General features: G+C 31.2%; 1 protein-coding gene across 1 annotated transcript in view; it reads left to right on the top strand.

Moving 5' to 3' along the window:
• The first annotated feature begins 144 nt into the window (after positions 1-144).
• The window catches only part of Pmm2 (phosphomannomutase), a 34,203-nt gene continuing 18,307 nt past the window's right edge, over positions 145-16,040 (top strand). The window contains exons 1-3 of the mRNA XM_075361571.1: positions 145-384; positions 5,388-5,505; positions 10,042-10,118. Coding sequence (XP_075217686.1) covers positions 235-384; positions 5,388-5,505; positions 10,042-10,118 — 345 coding nt within the window. The 5' untranslated portion in view covers positions 145-234. The remainder of the gene's footprint in view (positions 385-5,387; positions 5,506-10,041; positions 10,119-16,040) is intronic.

Consider the following 16,040-nt stretch of genomic DNA (forward strand, 5'->3'; position numbering starts at 1 on the left):
TATATAAGATTTTTTAACCTCCCAAAAATCAAAATCCCATTTATATTTAATTTAATTTTACATGTTCATAGTAAATAAACCTAATTTTTTTACTTTTTGTTGCTAATTTGTTTTTGTGTTGGTAAAACGTAGAGGACTATAATCATATGCATATAAATCAAATCTGAACTGACAACTGACTGATTATGATTGGGCCACGGCATCGGTGGTTAAACGTTGTCGGTTGGTGTACGAATGAAGTTTTTCACATATTTGAACTTATACTTTCAACCTATACTTTTTTTTGTTGATATTGCGTATTTGAAATTTATTGAAGTAACTATGGCAAGAAAAGAAGTACTTTGTATTTTTGACATTGATGGTACCCTCACCCTTCCGGTACAGGTACGATATTTATAATCTAATAATAACATTAGATCCTTGTATTGCATATATACACTCATGGTACCGTATTAGATGAACTTTTTTATTTTAATTAAAGTACTAACTTCAATTGCTGTTTACATTTTATGTTGTTTATTATTTTTTATTAATGAACCGAATGAAAACCCCCCATTTTCAGTACAAAACGTATAATGTATGCTTGAGGATACTTTGTATATTAAGTTAAAGTGATTTTAAAAGTTACAGAAAAAGCCTGTTTAAAAGACATTGGTCATAAAAATTAAATTTTATAACATTGAATTATTTAAATCATGATTGAACAATGTTTAATTTATAAATTTAGTAGATTTGACAAAAACAAGATTAAACCTGGAGTGGTACACATGAAAAATATGCTAGGAAAGGTACGCAGGAGTACTGGTGTACACCAACAAAAAAACCTTTTTATGTATAATTATGAATTTTTATTTTATACTTAATTTATATAGGTGTAAAGTATTAACATATGCAAACATATATAAAAGAAAAAAATAATTAATTTGTACACTCCGCATATATTTTCATTTGATGCTCCAAACAAATGAGTAGCATTTTATACATTGAGTGTGACTTTTTCAGTCATAGGAAAAACATCTACCAGCTGTTGCTTCGGTAGTAGTTGTTACTTCACATGGTGTTTAAATTTTTAAGATTTGCAACAGCAGAGAGTAGAGTGAAGATCGTAAGTTTGGATAATTTAATCGGCGTAGCATTTGTGGTCTCACAAGTTCCCAAGTGCGGCTTTTTATAAAAGTTCTTCTATTTTTAATTTTTTCTTTACTTGGATGTTTTGACCCATTTAACAAGATCAGTGAGTTGACTCCAGCAATGTCTAAAATATTGTAGAATAATCTTAAGGGCCTGTTGTGTGAATAATCTTAAGGGTTTGTTTTCTTTGCACATGTGCATGTGTGGCACAACTGTTCTAAAATATAAACACCACCTTTAGTGAGATTGTGCAATTAAATAATCTCTGGAAGCTGTACTGGATTGGGATTATCTCCTTCAGAGTATGTGGAAGATAATAGTAAAACAATTTTCTTATTTTTTTTAGGTGGATACTATTTTTAGAAAAGTGTCAAGAAATCACTGTAGGTAAACATAGCAGTCTTTCATTAATTTTGGTATTTCTCATTTATTTTTTTTTAATGTACCCACCACTGTTGTTTTTTATTCGTACATCATTTTTTTTAAGTGGGTACAAATGTGAACCAATGGTCCATCATCAAATTTCTATTTGTCCCATGAATAGCGATCGACAATCATACAGTATAATACTCTGCTGCTGGAATGTCATTTGGGGTTGAACCTTTGCCTGTGTACATTTCACCAGAAACACAATAGGACATCTTGGCATCACACATGATTACCATTTTAATTCCATATTTGCCTGGTTTTGTTGGAATGAACATTTTGAAGGGCAACAACCCCAGAATTCTACGAGTTGTTCATCTGTGGTGCAGAATTGTGAAGGTGTGTACAGTTCAGAACATTTATTCAAGAAGTGGTCAAAAAGTTCATGTATCGGGGCCATTTGGTCTGTGTCTCGCTTCTCGTGTTTGTTTGTCATCAAATCAAAGGCACCATATCAAGAATTTGAAACGCATTTCACACATGGTTGCTCGAAAAATTGGGATTTCATAAGCAACATCGAACAATTCACTGATATTTACACTCCCCATCTTATAGATGCCAGCAAAATAAAGTAAACCGATATGAGCTCTTATCTCTCACTTCATTTGTATCATGTGTAAATGATGGATATCCTGATTCTGAAATTTTCTCATCTTCGTCCAGTTGTAGTTTCTTTGAGAATATTTTGGTCTTCTGGTTTTGATCTCAGTATTTTTACATGTTACTATAATGCTAATAGGCTCACTAGAAAAATACAAGCTCCAAGTTTCAAATGGTGTGCTCTAATAATGTTAGCTGCATTTTTATTACCAGGTACATGGATGAAAATATTTCTGGCAGGCGTTCTATGAGTTTTTCCCTTTTTTTCCTATCCACTTGAACCCATTAACTCCTCTTATTTTTGTAGAGTAGGGAGAATTTTCACATATTCAATGTTGGTGTCCCTATATCATCATCCTTGCTTTCCCATTCATCACCACTGTCCTCAGCTCTTAGGAAATCCAATTAAACCACATCTAAAGTATTGTCAGGTTTAAAAATTGGAAGATCTCTCTCTTAAAGCTCCAACACATTCAGATTTCAGTAGTGACAGATTCATTTGTTTTATTGGTAAAATTTGGAATAATTATGTGCTCATCACTTACATCTGAGCTGCCACCTTCATCACTGGCATTTTCATCGAACAATATTCTATAAGTTTCTTCTATAGAAGATATTTTTTTTATTCAAAGAGGCCATGATAATAATATGTTTGAAAGGAAGAGAAAACAAAATTGCTTATAATGGGATATGTTGAAAGTAAATTACCTACAATTAATGTTGATGCTCTGAAAATAAAAACTAATAATGTGTTTTTTTTTCAAACAAACAGCTAATAAAATCTAATGCATTTTAATTTATAAATAATAAGCATATATATAATGAGAATTATTTACCTTATGCACACAGTACACAGGAGTGCAGACATACCCCAAATGATATCTGTAAGCAATATAAACAGATACAGCACTGGTCGACCATTTGTCACATACTGGCACCAAAATTAGGAAACTACCATAAATACTATATCACTAGCGTTATCTAGTGATGACTTCTGGAATTAATCAGCTACCAGGGGTACTCCTGTACCCCAGAGTACCTCTCCAGGGTTAAACAGACATCAGAATAAAAATTAAATACAATTTTGCATTAGGTATTAAATAGGCTTTATAAACTTTTTAAGAATGGTGCGATTAATGACAGCACTACATTATCTGTGCTAAAAAAGATGTTACTAATTGCTACCAAAAGGTCCTTCAACATGTAGAATTGGTTCATCACCGAATATTAATTTCATTTCATTAGCCTCTTTATACTTCCCTCCGATATTGTATCCATTGCCCATCCAAAGTTTCTCTCCTTTTCTGTTCTTTCCATTTGATTTACCGTTATCATTATTATTCCTTTAAGAGATCTTCTGGTTTACTGTTTCCCTTTGTTCTTCATAAAATGGTAATGTTATATCTCTTACCAACCCATAACTTATGAAGTTAGTTTTCAAACATGATTAACCTTTCATTACCTCATTAGGTATTACACTCAAAATCGAAATGTTATTATCTGAAAATGAAATATACTATGATAATATTTTCATCTGAAACTATTAGATCATCACTGGAGATAATATGCTTGTGTATTTTGTAATTATTTTTCTTTGGAGAAGACCAGTGAAAGAAAAATAGCACTTTTTCATTGTTTCTTTGTTTATTTCATTTTCTTATATCAAGATTTTACATAAATAATTAGCTTTCTTTCTTCGATCAATATTTTTCTATAAATGTTGGTCTGACATCTTTTCCTAGTTATATAAACAGTTTTATTACATACCTCCAGTCCAATCCATTTGTTTCTTTCATGATTACATTAATGCTCTGTCTTATGATTTGCAATCATTATTCAGATTTTCTTAGAGCAAAAGATTTAATCCAGTTTTTCTAATTAGATTTTGTGTACAGTGATCTGTCTTACTACTCATTACAAGTCAGTTTTTCCAGAAATTTAATCTTTTTATTGATGATGTTTGTGGGTTTACCATTTTCTAATATCTGGTTTACTCAAATTTATTTTTTTATATTTCCTTTTTCAAGCTACCTTGTGTTTTTTATAGTCTGCAAAGAAGGTTTTCTTCCAATGCTTCATTTTCTTCTCATTCTAATATTGAATCAACTTTTTTCTACTCCTGTTAAGCTTTGCTTGTATACTCAGTAATCTATGAGGCAGAAGATTTCATTTTGTTTTAAACAATTACAGACCACTTTATGGGTTATAGACAGAAAATTAATTCTTTGATATGTATTACAGAGTTATCTTTCTCTATTTCAGGCAACATATTCCATCTTTCCAATCTTTTGGTTGATTTTTCACATACATAAGATTTAATGATTTACACACATACGTCATCATTTGATAGATCTCTCCTTTCAGTTTTAAATAATATTCATTTAGTGTCTGATCTGAATGCGGTGGCATTTTCCAGTTTTGTTTTTTAATATCAAAATTTTCTATTCTCAATAAAACATTTTCTTTGTCTGACAGAAACAAGTTTGCAAAACAATAGATTTGATATAAATAAATGAATTATCCAGTGAACGATAAAGAAACTAATCGATAGGCAATGAAAGGAAGAATTTGCCAAATAGATCATTTTGAAAAAGAAGAATACAAAGTAATAAAATTATTTTATTTTCCTAATGTGTATGTTGTAATCTGTTCAACGAGTGAATAATAAGCAATCACCACACATCCCAATAAGATGAGGAGGTATGTACGACATACAAATGAGTTATAGTCTTGTGTAGACTCAGGCCAACCGTTCTTGAGACATTGGTTGATCTAACTCCGACCACCAAAGTACCCCAGTATCCACTGTCTAGTATTCAAAACCATATAAAAGCATCTAATTTTTACTAGGATTTGAACTTCAGAAATTTTGGCTTTGAAAATCAGTTGTTAAACAGCTGATTTGTGACAAGATAACCACTAGTCCAGTCTGATGGGGCAAGGGGTAAATATAGCTTAAAAATCCTCATAACATTTGTTTCTGTTTATTTAAGGAAGTAGCTTTTTTATTAATTTTTTGTGTATTTATTGTAACAAACAATTTATTTTTAAAATTCATAAATTTGTTAAAAATCGGTCATACGTAATTATATTACATAAGTTTTTGTGATTTGTTATCTTTTAAGTATTTCCTTACCATAAAATTTTCATTTGTTATAATATAGTTATCCCATTTATTTTATTAGATCTTTTTTCTTATTTTTACTATTTTAGTGTGATTTTTATTTCAGGTAATAAACAGTGAAGTAAAAACTTTCCTCATTGAAAAAATTAAACCACAATGCACTATTGCTGTGGTGGGTGGTTCAAATTTAGATAAAATTTTGGAGCAAATGGGTGGAAAAGATGGTAAGATGTCAATAAATATAAATTTTTATGTTTACAAACCAACTTTTGTGACTAATGATGTAGTCTGTTTCTTATGTAATGTTTTTGTCAGCCAACAAAATATTACATAATAAATCCAAAAATGGGTTGCCTATAACCCATTTAATGTAAGCAATGGATTTTAATTCTTGTAGAATAAAATCTGATACTGGTAGTCTGTGTATATTACAATGTAAGTGTGTTATGTGCTACAAGAATCATTCAAGTGATGTAGTGAGAGAAGCAATCATACACTCTCTCATCAAGAGCAGATAATTCTGTTGTTCTGAATGCAATAAATTGCTCATTATATGCTATGATTCCATTTTTTGAATGATTCTGCTAATTGTTTTCTTAATCACAAAAACCAGAGTCTTTTTTAAAGAATTTTATTAATTCCTTCTCTCTGGTCCTATACCATGGGAACAAAACTCTGGGTAGTAGAAGATTTTTGCTATCAGTCTTGACCCAAGCAATTGGGTGGCATCTTTTGTGAGATTCAAGTCACGAGTTAAATCATTAAATTCATTTTGACTGAATAATTTTGGTGCAGCATTTTCTTCCGGCTTGTATCATCAGCATTATTACATTCATTTTCTGAGCTGTTCTCCTGTGGCACATTTTTAAGAATGGGAGGTGGAACTAATAGGGACAAATTCATTATACATAACTTGTCGTAAGGCCAAAGGAATGTTTGGATATTGTATATCCTTCTTACTTTTTGCATTATGACCTTGAATATTAACCATACAAAAATAACAATTGTTAACTTGATTTCGTGGTACCAAATCACTGGGATTGCAAAAGGCATTCGTTTTTTGCATTATTTTTCCACTTTCTTGACCCTCAACATATGTACGGTATACCTTGTGCAGTGCTCCACTTTTGCCATCATCATCAAGCCTTGTACTGAAATATGCATAATAGAAATTTCTCACGAAACTATTAATGTCCTGTCTTTGCTTAGCAGTTACATAGCTACCACAAATATAACACAACATGTTTGGGTTATTCAAATACTTGCGAGAACTCATTTCTAAAGAAACTACTTAAACTACATATGACAGCACAAATATAACTTCACAGCACGATAGCATGTCAACAATGAACTACGTTTCCTACCTAATAGCCAGCTATTAGGTAGCTAGCTAACCTAATAGCTAGGTGTAAGAAGTGTAATCTCTCTTATGAAAATGAGATTTCCCTCCCTTCCAATATAAGTTCCCTTTGTGGAATTTAGCTTAAAATAAAAAATCTGATGTGGACACTACATGACTTCCTTGTACGCCTATTAAATTGCATATACACATTTTTTGCTGCACTTAATGTAAACTCATTTCATTTGAAAGTGAGGTACAATCCTCCAATTCTTTAATAAAGTGCATAGTTAAATAATTGCTGAAATATTAGTTTTTATTAACATCAAATATTTATACGATTATTAATTCAACAATTTTACATAAAATATTAGGATAGAGTAAAAGTCCCTTTATTACTTATATTACTAGATAAGTATTATTCATATCTTTGTGAATTGCTGATTGACAAAAGTTTTAGATTTCTGGTGTGTCGTATAATTAAAAGTTAATAGTAATTGAACTATTCTGTTTAGTGAATTCCTGTATACTGGTTACGGATGTTAATTTCAACCTTACTGTGTAAAACATTCAGTTTTTATTACTGTATTATTTGGTGAATAGTCAAAAATGAAAAAGAAAGAAATGAAAAAGAAAAATAACATGAAGAAATATATTTCAAAAAAGCAACAAGAAAATGAATATTAAGAGGAAGAAAATGTTAAGAACAAGGGTAGAATAAAAACAAGAGATGATAAACATAAAGAGTAAGAAAATGTTAAAACCAAAGAAAGAATAAAAAGATTAAAGAGAAGATGATAAATATAAAGAGGGAGAAAATGTTGAGACCAAGGAAAGAATAAAACGATTAGGAAAAGATGGTGAATATAGAGAGAAAATTTGAAAACTATAGAACGTGTACACAAATTAAGAGCAGAAGAATTATATCAAATCAAACAGCAGTGATTAAATGATTTGTAACAAAAAAAATAAAAGAAATGATGATCAACTCCAACTTAGGGAAAATATTGTCCGACAATATCAGAGGAGTAATGAACTAAAAGATAAGAATCTTTTGTAACTTGTTAAAGATCGGGCATGTATGCCTCAGTGTATATGTTGTTCTTGTGAGGGTCTATTTTTCAGTCATTCTGTAGTGAATTTTAATGTAAATAAAATTAAACAGAAAGTCAAGATTAATTCAAATTAAATAGAAATTAAACTAGAAAATCCAAAAATAATAAGATTCTAAATTATAATTTTCAATTAATATTAAATAATCAGATGTTTCACCAAATCTATTGCACATACACATATGTAATAATGCCTATTAAATTACATGTACACATTTTTAAAAGTACGTAAAATTTTATTAGTAACTGATTTTTTTCTTCATATTTTCTTTTATTGTTATTATTGAATAATTATTTATTGTAAACATCTTTTTACAACCTGAGGATAATAATTATTAATAAATCAATATATTTAAATTAAAAAAAAAAAGAAAGAGTCTGATTCGAACCATTGTGCCTTCCCCCTGGAAGAACCAAATATTTCATTAGTTAAAATTTTAATTGGCTATAACTCTAGAACCAATGAAAATAAGTACCACATATGAAAAGCTCTCAGTCTGGGCTTATTTCTGCAGTTGAGAAAAAGTTCAAAATTCAAATGTTTTTGGATGTTGGGCTTTTCTGAACAGATTTGGTTCAGTCGATTGTAATCAAAAGGGAAGGTGCACAACTAGATGTTACAATAGTCCTAAATCCAAAATTTCAACATCCTACAGTTAACCGTTTTTGAGTTATGCAAGGTATATAGATATGTATGTACAGATGTCACACCAAAACTAGGGAAAATGAATTCAGGGATGGTCAAAATGGATATTTCCATTGAAATTTGAAAACCAAAATTTTTCATGATCACAATACTCCCTTTACTTTGTACAAGGAAGTAAAAATGAATTCATTTGATTTGTAAAATATTATATGCAACAGAAAAAACTAATTACAGATCTGAAATCAGCACATAAATTAGCAACATATAAAATTACAGAAATATGTTGCATGAATCATGTTGCATAGCGTAATTAAAATAGAATGTAAGGCTTATCTTAAAATGAACTAACTCTCAGTATTAAATCTTCAACATTTATGAATCTATTTTAATTTTATATTTACGATAAGAACAGTAATTATAGACAGCTTTATAAAAAAGGTAATTTAATTTCTAATATAAACTCATGAAATTAGTTTTATTTTTATGAGTTTTTATTTATTTATTAGTTTTTATTAGTTTATTAGTTTTTATTAGTTTTAATTTATTTCTGCTTCTGTGAAAAGCATATGATAACAACATAAATCTTAATAAATAATATTAGTGATTAATCTTTAATCAGTTGTGATATAAAAATAAAAACTAAATGTAGAAAGCAAAGAGAGAGACTACTTTTATCCAGTTACAGAATGCTTATGTATTACTTTAACAACTGTTTTCTAGAATTCTATGAACGTAAAATTTATTTTACTTAAATATAAAGCAAAACAGATTATGAACAGTATGTTAAGATGATACTTAGAATTAATACAAAGGTTATTTTATTTCAAGGTCTGATTGATCACGAAATTAAAACCACAGTGAAAATAAAAAATTTTTTATTTGTAACAAGTACTTACATAGTTGTGCAATTTCTCTACATAGTCGCCACTCCGATTAGAAATTTGTCGTAGCGTGGTACCAACTTTCCAATACCCTCGGCATAGAACGGAGCCAAGTCCGAGCTGTATGATGGGTGATCAAACACTTCCCAACGAAAACGCTGCAGAAGCTTGTTTGTTACAGCTGCCATGTGTATTCTGAATTGTGGCTTTTTCACAAAGAGGACAACATTTTGACACAGACATCAAGCTGCAGACTAGCATAGAAACATGGCAAAACACAGACAGCTCTGTTCTATGATGAGGGTATTGGAAAGTTGGTACCACGCTACGACATATGTCTAAATCGGAGTGGCGACTATGAAGAGAAATAGCGTAACTATGTAAGTACTTGTTACAAATAAAAATTTTTTATTTTCACTGTGGTTTTAATTTCGTGACCGATTGGACCTTGAAAAAAAATAACCCTCGTACCTCAAAAATCTGATTCCTGAAATTTCTAGATCCAGAACCTATTCGCCAATCCTTTTTGAACAGTTTAATTTATTTAAAAAAAAAAATATTAAATTGTGTATGTAATTAATAACTGAGCAGATTTATATTCAGTCACTTTTATTTACAATTTTTTTTTTTTTTGTTTTATTGATGTAGTATTCTTAAAAATGTACAATCCAGAAAGTATATGTTGTTATTATTTAGTATGGTAAAATGTTTTAAAAAAAGAAAAAACAAAAATAAATTTTTGATAGTTTAAATATGCTATTTTTACTTTTATTTCTTTTCAGTCTTAAATGAACTTGACTATGTTTTTGCTGAAAATGGATTAGTGGCAATCCACAAGGGTCAGGAAATTGGACGGCAGGTAATAAAAATGATTTAAATATCGTATACATTTCATTTACGAAATGGTAGTTTTTTTGTTTATTTTACTGACTGAAGAAACATACGGTATTATGGTAGGTTGTGTGGTGGGAGTGAGGGGTAAATATGAATTTTCTTTACATTTTAGGTATGAGGAGTACAAAAATATCATTCACTTAAATTGGGGTTCTTATATATTTATATGCCTATGTGTAAAGTTTGTGGCTTGAAAATCTCCAGAACTACAGAGTGTCCCATATAAAACGCAACCCAATCTTATATTGGTAGGTATTGAAGTAATAAAAAGGCATGTGTAAATGTAAATGTAATTTTTATTATTACCATCCATTACTTTACATTTAAAGTAAATTTTGGAAGTGGCCGCCATCTTCTTAAATACAAGCTTCAATTCTTTTTACAGCGTTTCTTGCAACTTTTTTCAAAGTTTGTGGCTGGATATTTAATACAGCTTGTTCAATATTGACTTTCAAGTGTTCGTGGTTTGTTGCTGTAGGCTTTTTCTTTGGGGTAACCCTGTAGAAAAAAATCAGCCGCAGTCAAATCTGGAGATCTTGGTGGCCACAAGCCTCGACCGATAACACGATTACCGAAGAATTCCTCGACGAAATCAGAAGTTGAACCTGCATAGTGCGATGTCGCACCGTCATTTTGTAGCCAGCAGTGTCCGTCTTACTCTTCCAAGAGTGCGATGAACTGAAATAAAATATCCTGATATCGTTCTGCATTAATGGTGTACTCGAAAAAAATAGGACCGATTATTTTCTTCCGCGATGTTGTGCACCACACGCCCAACTTCTGCGGGTGTAATTGTTTTTCGTGATAAACGTGGGGATTTTCAGCACTCCAAATTCTACTGTTTTGGCTGCTTACGTAGCCATTCAAATGAAACCGTGCTTCATCTGTGAAAAATAACGAATCCATAACATTAATTCCCTCATGCAGAAATTGACGGAACCGTTGACAATATTGTAGCCGTTTTTCTTTGTCGGGCTCAAGAAGTCGATGAACCTTTTGAATGCGATAAGGTCGTAATTATAATCATTTGGTCGCCCGATTAACAGTAGATTTAGACAAATTAATTTCAGCAGACAAACGTCTGATCGATTTATTTGGCAAGGCGAGTAATCGGTCTTTGATTCATCTTTTATGTTCCTTGTTATTAACAGAACCGGTCTCTCTAAATTTTGCGACTAACCTTAATACTGATGTTTTGTTAGGAGCAGGTTTATCTGGTTACTTTTGGCGAAACAAATCTTGCACTGCAACCACTGATTTCGTACTGAAGTACGACTCGACAATGAAAACACCATCTTGTCTCTAGCAATACACTGAACGTTATGATCGCATTGTTGTTACTATCGGTAGTGTTCCACTGCGTCGCCGCGATGTTCAGATGTTGGACGAGTCCATTTCAGTAGCGAGTAGGGGGGTAAGTTTGACTTTTGATATTTCATGGATGAGTGATTAATGGGTTGCGTTTTATAAGGGACACCCTGTAGTAGATTAATTTTGCTGAAAATTAGTTATACTCTATTAGTGTATCTGAAAATTTGATGAAGATAGTCATTCTTGATTTGTTATGCTCAATTTAAAGCTCAAATTTTGTGCCTTGAAAATCTGAAGTTGTGCACGTGAAAATTTGGTGAAGATTGATTGGTTAAGTCATTCTTGAGTTGTGTTCAATTTAAGGTCGATAAACTTTTAAGCGGGTTAAGTTAGAAGCGTGATTAATTATGATTCTGCATGTTGGAACATTGACATTTCTTTACCTGCGGTATCTATTGTTAGCAATATTAAACCAAATTAAATTAATGAAAAGTTGGTCTTCTTGCACTGAACTGTACAACGAGTTTTTCTTTTATGAAAAAGTTTATAATAACTGAGTCTTATATCAGCTGCATTACTTCTGTTGTTGAGCTGAGTGAATTAGCATTCATGATCAGGTGTTGGTGGTTGACTTAAATATTAATCCTTTTGTATTCGCTTTAAGAAGATATTTATATTTATTTTTTCAGTAAAAAGGAAATTTGAGTAAGAGTAGTGGTAAAAAGATAAATATTTTAATTAGATTTTTACATAACTAGTTCCTGTACCCAACATTTCTCAGTCCGTTTCAAATTCATTTCTGTATCATCTTTTTTATGCTACTAAAAAATCTCCTTAAACCTTATTCCTGGCTTGAAGTTTAGATCAATGAATATGAAGGTTTGATAGAACACCTGTTCTTGATAATGCCACAGATAGTTGCCATGGGGAAAAAACATCACTTTTCCAAATTTACTCCAACAGCTTTAAGATTTGTCTGTAATTTATTTATTGTTATTTATAGTGAATGCTGTTTTTACTGAATTTAAAGTCTTTTAAATCAGATGGGAAAGTTGGAAGGAATGAGAGGAGTTTTTGGTATAATTACTGTTTCAACTTGACGAATAGCTTCGATCTTAAATTTGTTCAAAGATGGGATATGAAGTCTTGTACCATTACAAAAATGTAGGGGGGTTAAGGTTTTTTAATAACATAATGGGATAGGTAAGTTTTAATTTTAGTATATGTGGAGATAAACCAGCCAGTTCCTATAAATTTAAAAATTCAACAGGAAATCAAGAGCATCATCTTCAATAAAATTATGTTAATGGATTTTTAGATAATTTCCTTCTTCCTATTAATTTATTTTAAAACCAGGGTTTTAATAAAATTTACCCCTTTTTGTTGTCCCCTTCAACAAAAACCAATTAACAATTTCACTTTTCAGATTTTTTATGTTTTAATAAATCTTATGAGTAAATGAATTAAAACTTTTAACCATATTCTGTTCATTGAAGTAAGTAAATAAATTTCCATTTTCATATATAAAGTCGTCATTTAAAAGCAGAAATTCAGGAAAATTTCATTTATTGGTAAAATTAGGTTTTATTATCCTCATATTTGTTTTAACACACTATTAGTGAACATTTTACAATAACATCTCCTATCAGAGAAATTTTTATTGCCATTCATTGTGCTTATATAGATTTGGAAAATTTTTCCTTCCTTGCAGTAAAGTAGCCACTACCCTGGATGATACCATTGCTAATGCATTTTTTTTTCAAATCAAATCTTTGAGAAATATATGCTAATTAAAAATGTTTTACCAACACCTCCTAATTCATTTAAAAAAATTAATAATTTTTCTTGGCAACTGAAAGTATAGTTGTATATTAAATGTACCCTGGATAAAAGTAGCTGATTAGTTATAGTAAAATCTAAAGCTCAGTAACACTAATTGTGGTTTCATAGAGACATTCTTTAATTTCAATGACGTAGTCATAACTTGATTGCAGGTCAAAATTGGGCAGTGATTTTTTTATATGTTCTTAACTTCATTTTGTATTTGCCTCAGTGGTTCATTATTACTTCAGTGATTATATCTTAATATTTATCTCGTGCATTTTTTGTTATAAAATTTCAAAGTTTAAAAGCAATATAATAAAAGATCTTTTAATACGCCCAAGGATCTATAAACTGCTAACTCACCGATACAATCATCCAAGAGCTGAATATTTTGTAGCAACCCAGGGCATCAGAAGATGCTTGGAAATTTTTTGTTTGTAACACTACTAACAGATTTTAAATGGCTGAAAGATGTTTGTCTCCAAACACTGTATAATAACATTAAAAAGTAACAATATTCTGAGTTGTTAAGATGAACTGAAAAAACTTGCCCTATAGTTGTATCTTTTTTTTCATTGCATTGTGTACCATTCCATGTATAATATGAAGAAATTTAAAAATAGTAAAATTTTACAAAAGGATTTTTTCTACACAAAACAAATAATCCTGTAAGAGTCGATTTAAGAAGTTATACTTTTTCTTTAATTCTCTGAATTATTAACTTTCTCAATTTTCAAAATGGACAAGTAAATGTCTCATTCTGGGATACCATTCATGAATGTCAAAAGAAAATATTCTGCTGCGCTAATTTATTTACTGGTTTGATAAGGTAAGATTTCAGTATTTTTATCCCAAGCCAAAAAAACATGCTTGATCAGGATCATTATTAATTTACTTGCAAATATTTAACAGCTTGAACTGATAAACGATATTGTACATTAACAGGAAATGTTGAAGCACTGGGACAGTATGAAGCAGTTTATTGGTTGTCTATGAGAATAGTTTCACAACTTTTTACAAATTTTATTGAAAGACCACCATTTTACAATGGTCTGTTTTATTAGTAATAGTTTTTTAAAAACTATTTTGTGTTATTTTTTTAATAGCTCCCATCTACCATGCAAAGGATTTAGGGTTCAAAGATCTGCACAGACCATAAACTATGTGCTTGAATACAGTTTGGTGCTGTAAGGCTCTGATTTTGATTGAATCTATTTTTTCTGGCTATTTAATTTCAATATACTAGATGGACCTGTGGCGATACTCTTTTCTGCATTACACAGTATGTCTGAAAAGTTCCTGAACTAAATTAAATAAAAATACAGATTTAAAGATAAATGAATTTACTCACATCGGCCCTCTACATAGAACCTTTCTCTAGTTATACTGCAACGAGTGGTTGCAGTGTCGGTAGAGCCCATCAAACGCTCTGGAGAAATCACTAAATAGTCTGCTGAAGCCAAGTTGGGTGAATAAGGCTGGTGGGATAAGACAGTGATTTGATTTGCGGTGTAAAATGTGTTAAAACTGTTGCCATGTGTGCTATGGCATTATCGTGCAAGAGAGTTCAACTGCCCAGATCCTGGTACTCAGGCTGTATTCGACGGGACGCATCAGGCATTTCATTATAAAATTAAGAATTCCAAATAAAATTTAGAATTCACGATTTCACCAGTTGGGATAAATTCATGATGAATCAGGCTCATTGAGTCGGAGAATGCAATCAACATTGTTTTCATTCTTGATTTTTGCTGCCTGACTTTCACCTGTCTTTGGGCTCCAGGACTCAACCAAGCAGCAGATTGATGCTTCATTTGTGGATCATACATGAAGCACCAGCTTTCATCCCCAGTACAATTGTTTGCAAAAAATTTGGATTACTATCGGCAGTTTCAAAGTCTTGGGCGCAAGAAAGACGCACCTGTTTTTTTGTTGTTCGGTCAGGAAGTGTGGAATGAAACGACAGTACACCTTTCGGTGATTCAATTTTTTCTGTTAGAATTGTACATACCGTGTCTTTAATGATGTTCAGCTCTTCTGCTATAGCCCGAAGGGTAAGGTGAGGTTGTTCAAGCAGGAGCATGCACACTTTCACAATGTTTTCATTGTTAACAGCAGTTGACAGCCTCACACTTCGTGTATCGTCATCCAACAACTCTCTTCCATCTTTAAACTGCTTCCACCACATATATGTTGCAGTACGAGAAGCAGCTCCATCAGTGAATGCTTGCTGTATCATACAATAAGTTTCAACCAAAGATTTTTGAAGTTGAATATAAAATTTTATCGTGCTTCTCTGTTCCATGTTGCGAGCTTGCACAAGGTCACATGAACACAATGTATGCGGCTGAATATAACTCGAGACTGGAGTGACAAAACATGATGAAATTTTGTACACACACTCGTCAGACATTGTACAACATAGTTCATTGGTTGTCCTCTCAGACAACAAAGGAACCAAGGAAGGGGGCAAGAGATAGTGAAACTTGTATCAACTACAGAAATTTAGTTTGGGAACTTTTCAGACCTACTGTGTACACTGTTCCACCGTGTACATATAGCACTGAACGATGTCAAAATCATATCTTTAATTTGGAGATGTAATAACTCTTCTAATTTAAAATGAAAATCGTGTCCATCTCAGGTAGTTAGATTCGAAATTTCAGGCAATTAGTTTTTTCCAATATAACAAAAAAAACTAAATTTTCTCTCCTACCACTTTTTAGCTTTAAAGTAATCACATGTTATATTA

This window comes from Lycorma delicatula, chromosome 3, assembly GCF_047948215.1.
Source record: "Lycorma delicatula isolate Av1 chromosome 3, ASM4794821v1, whole genome shotgun sequence".
Classification (NCBI taxonomy): domain Eukaryota; kingdom Metazoa; phylum Arthropoda; class Insecta; order Hemiptera; family Fulgoridae; genus Lycorma; species Lycorma delicatula.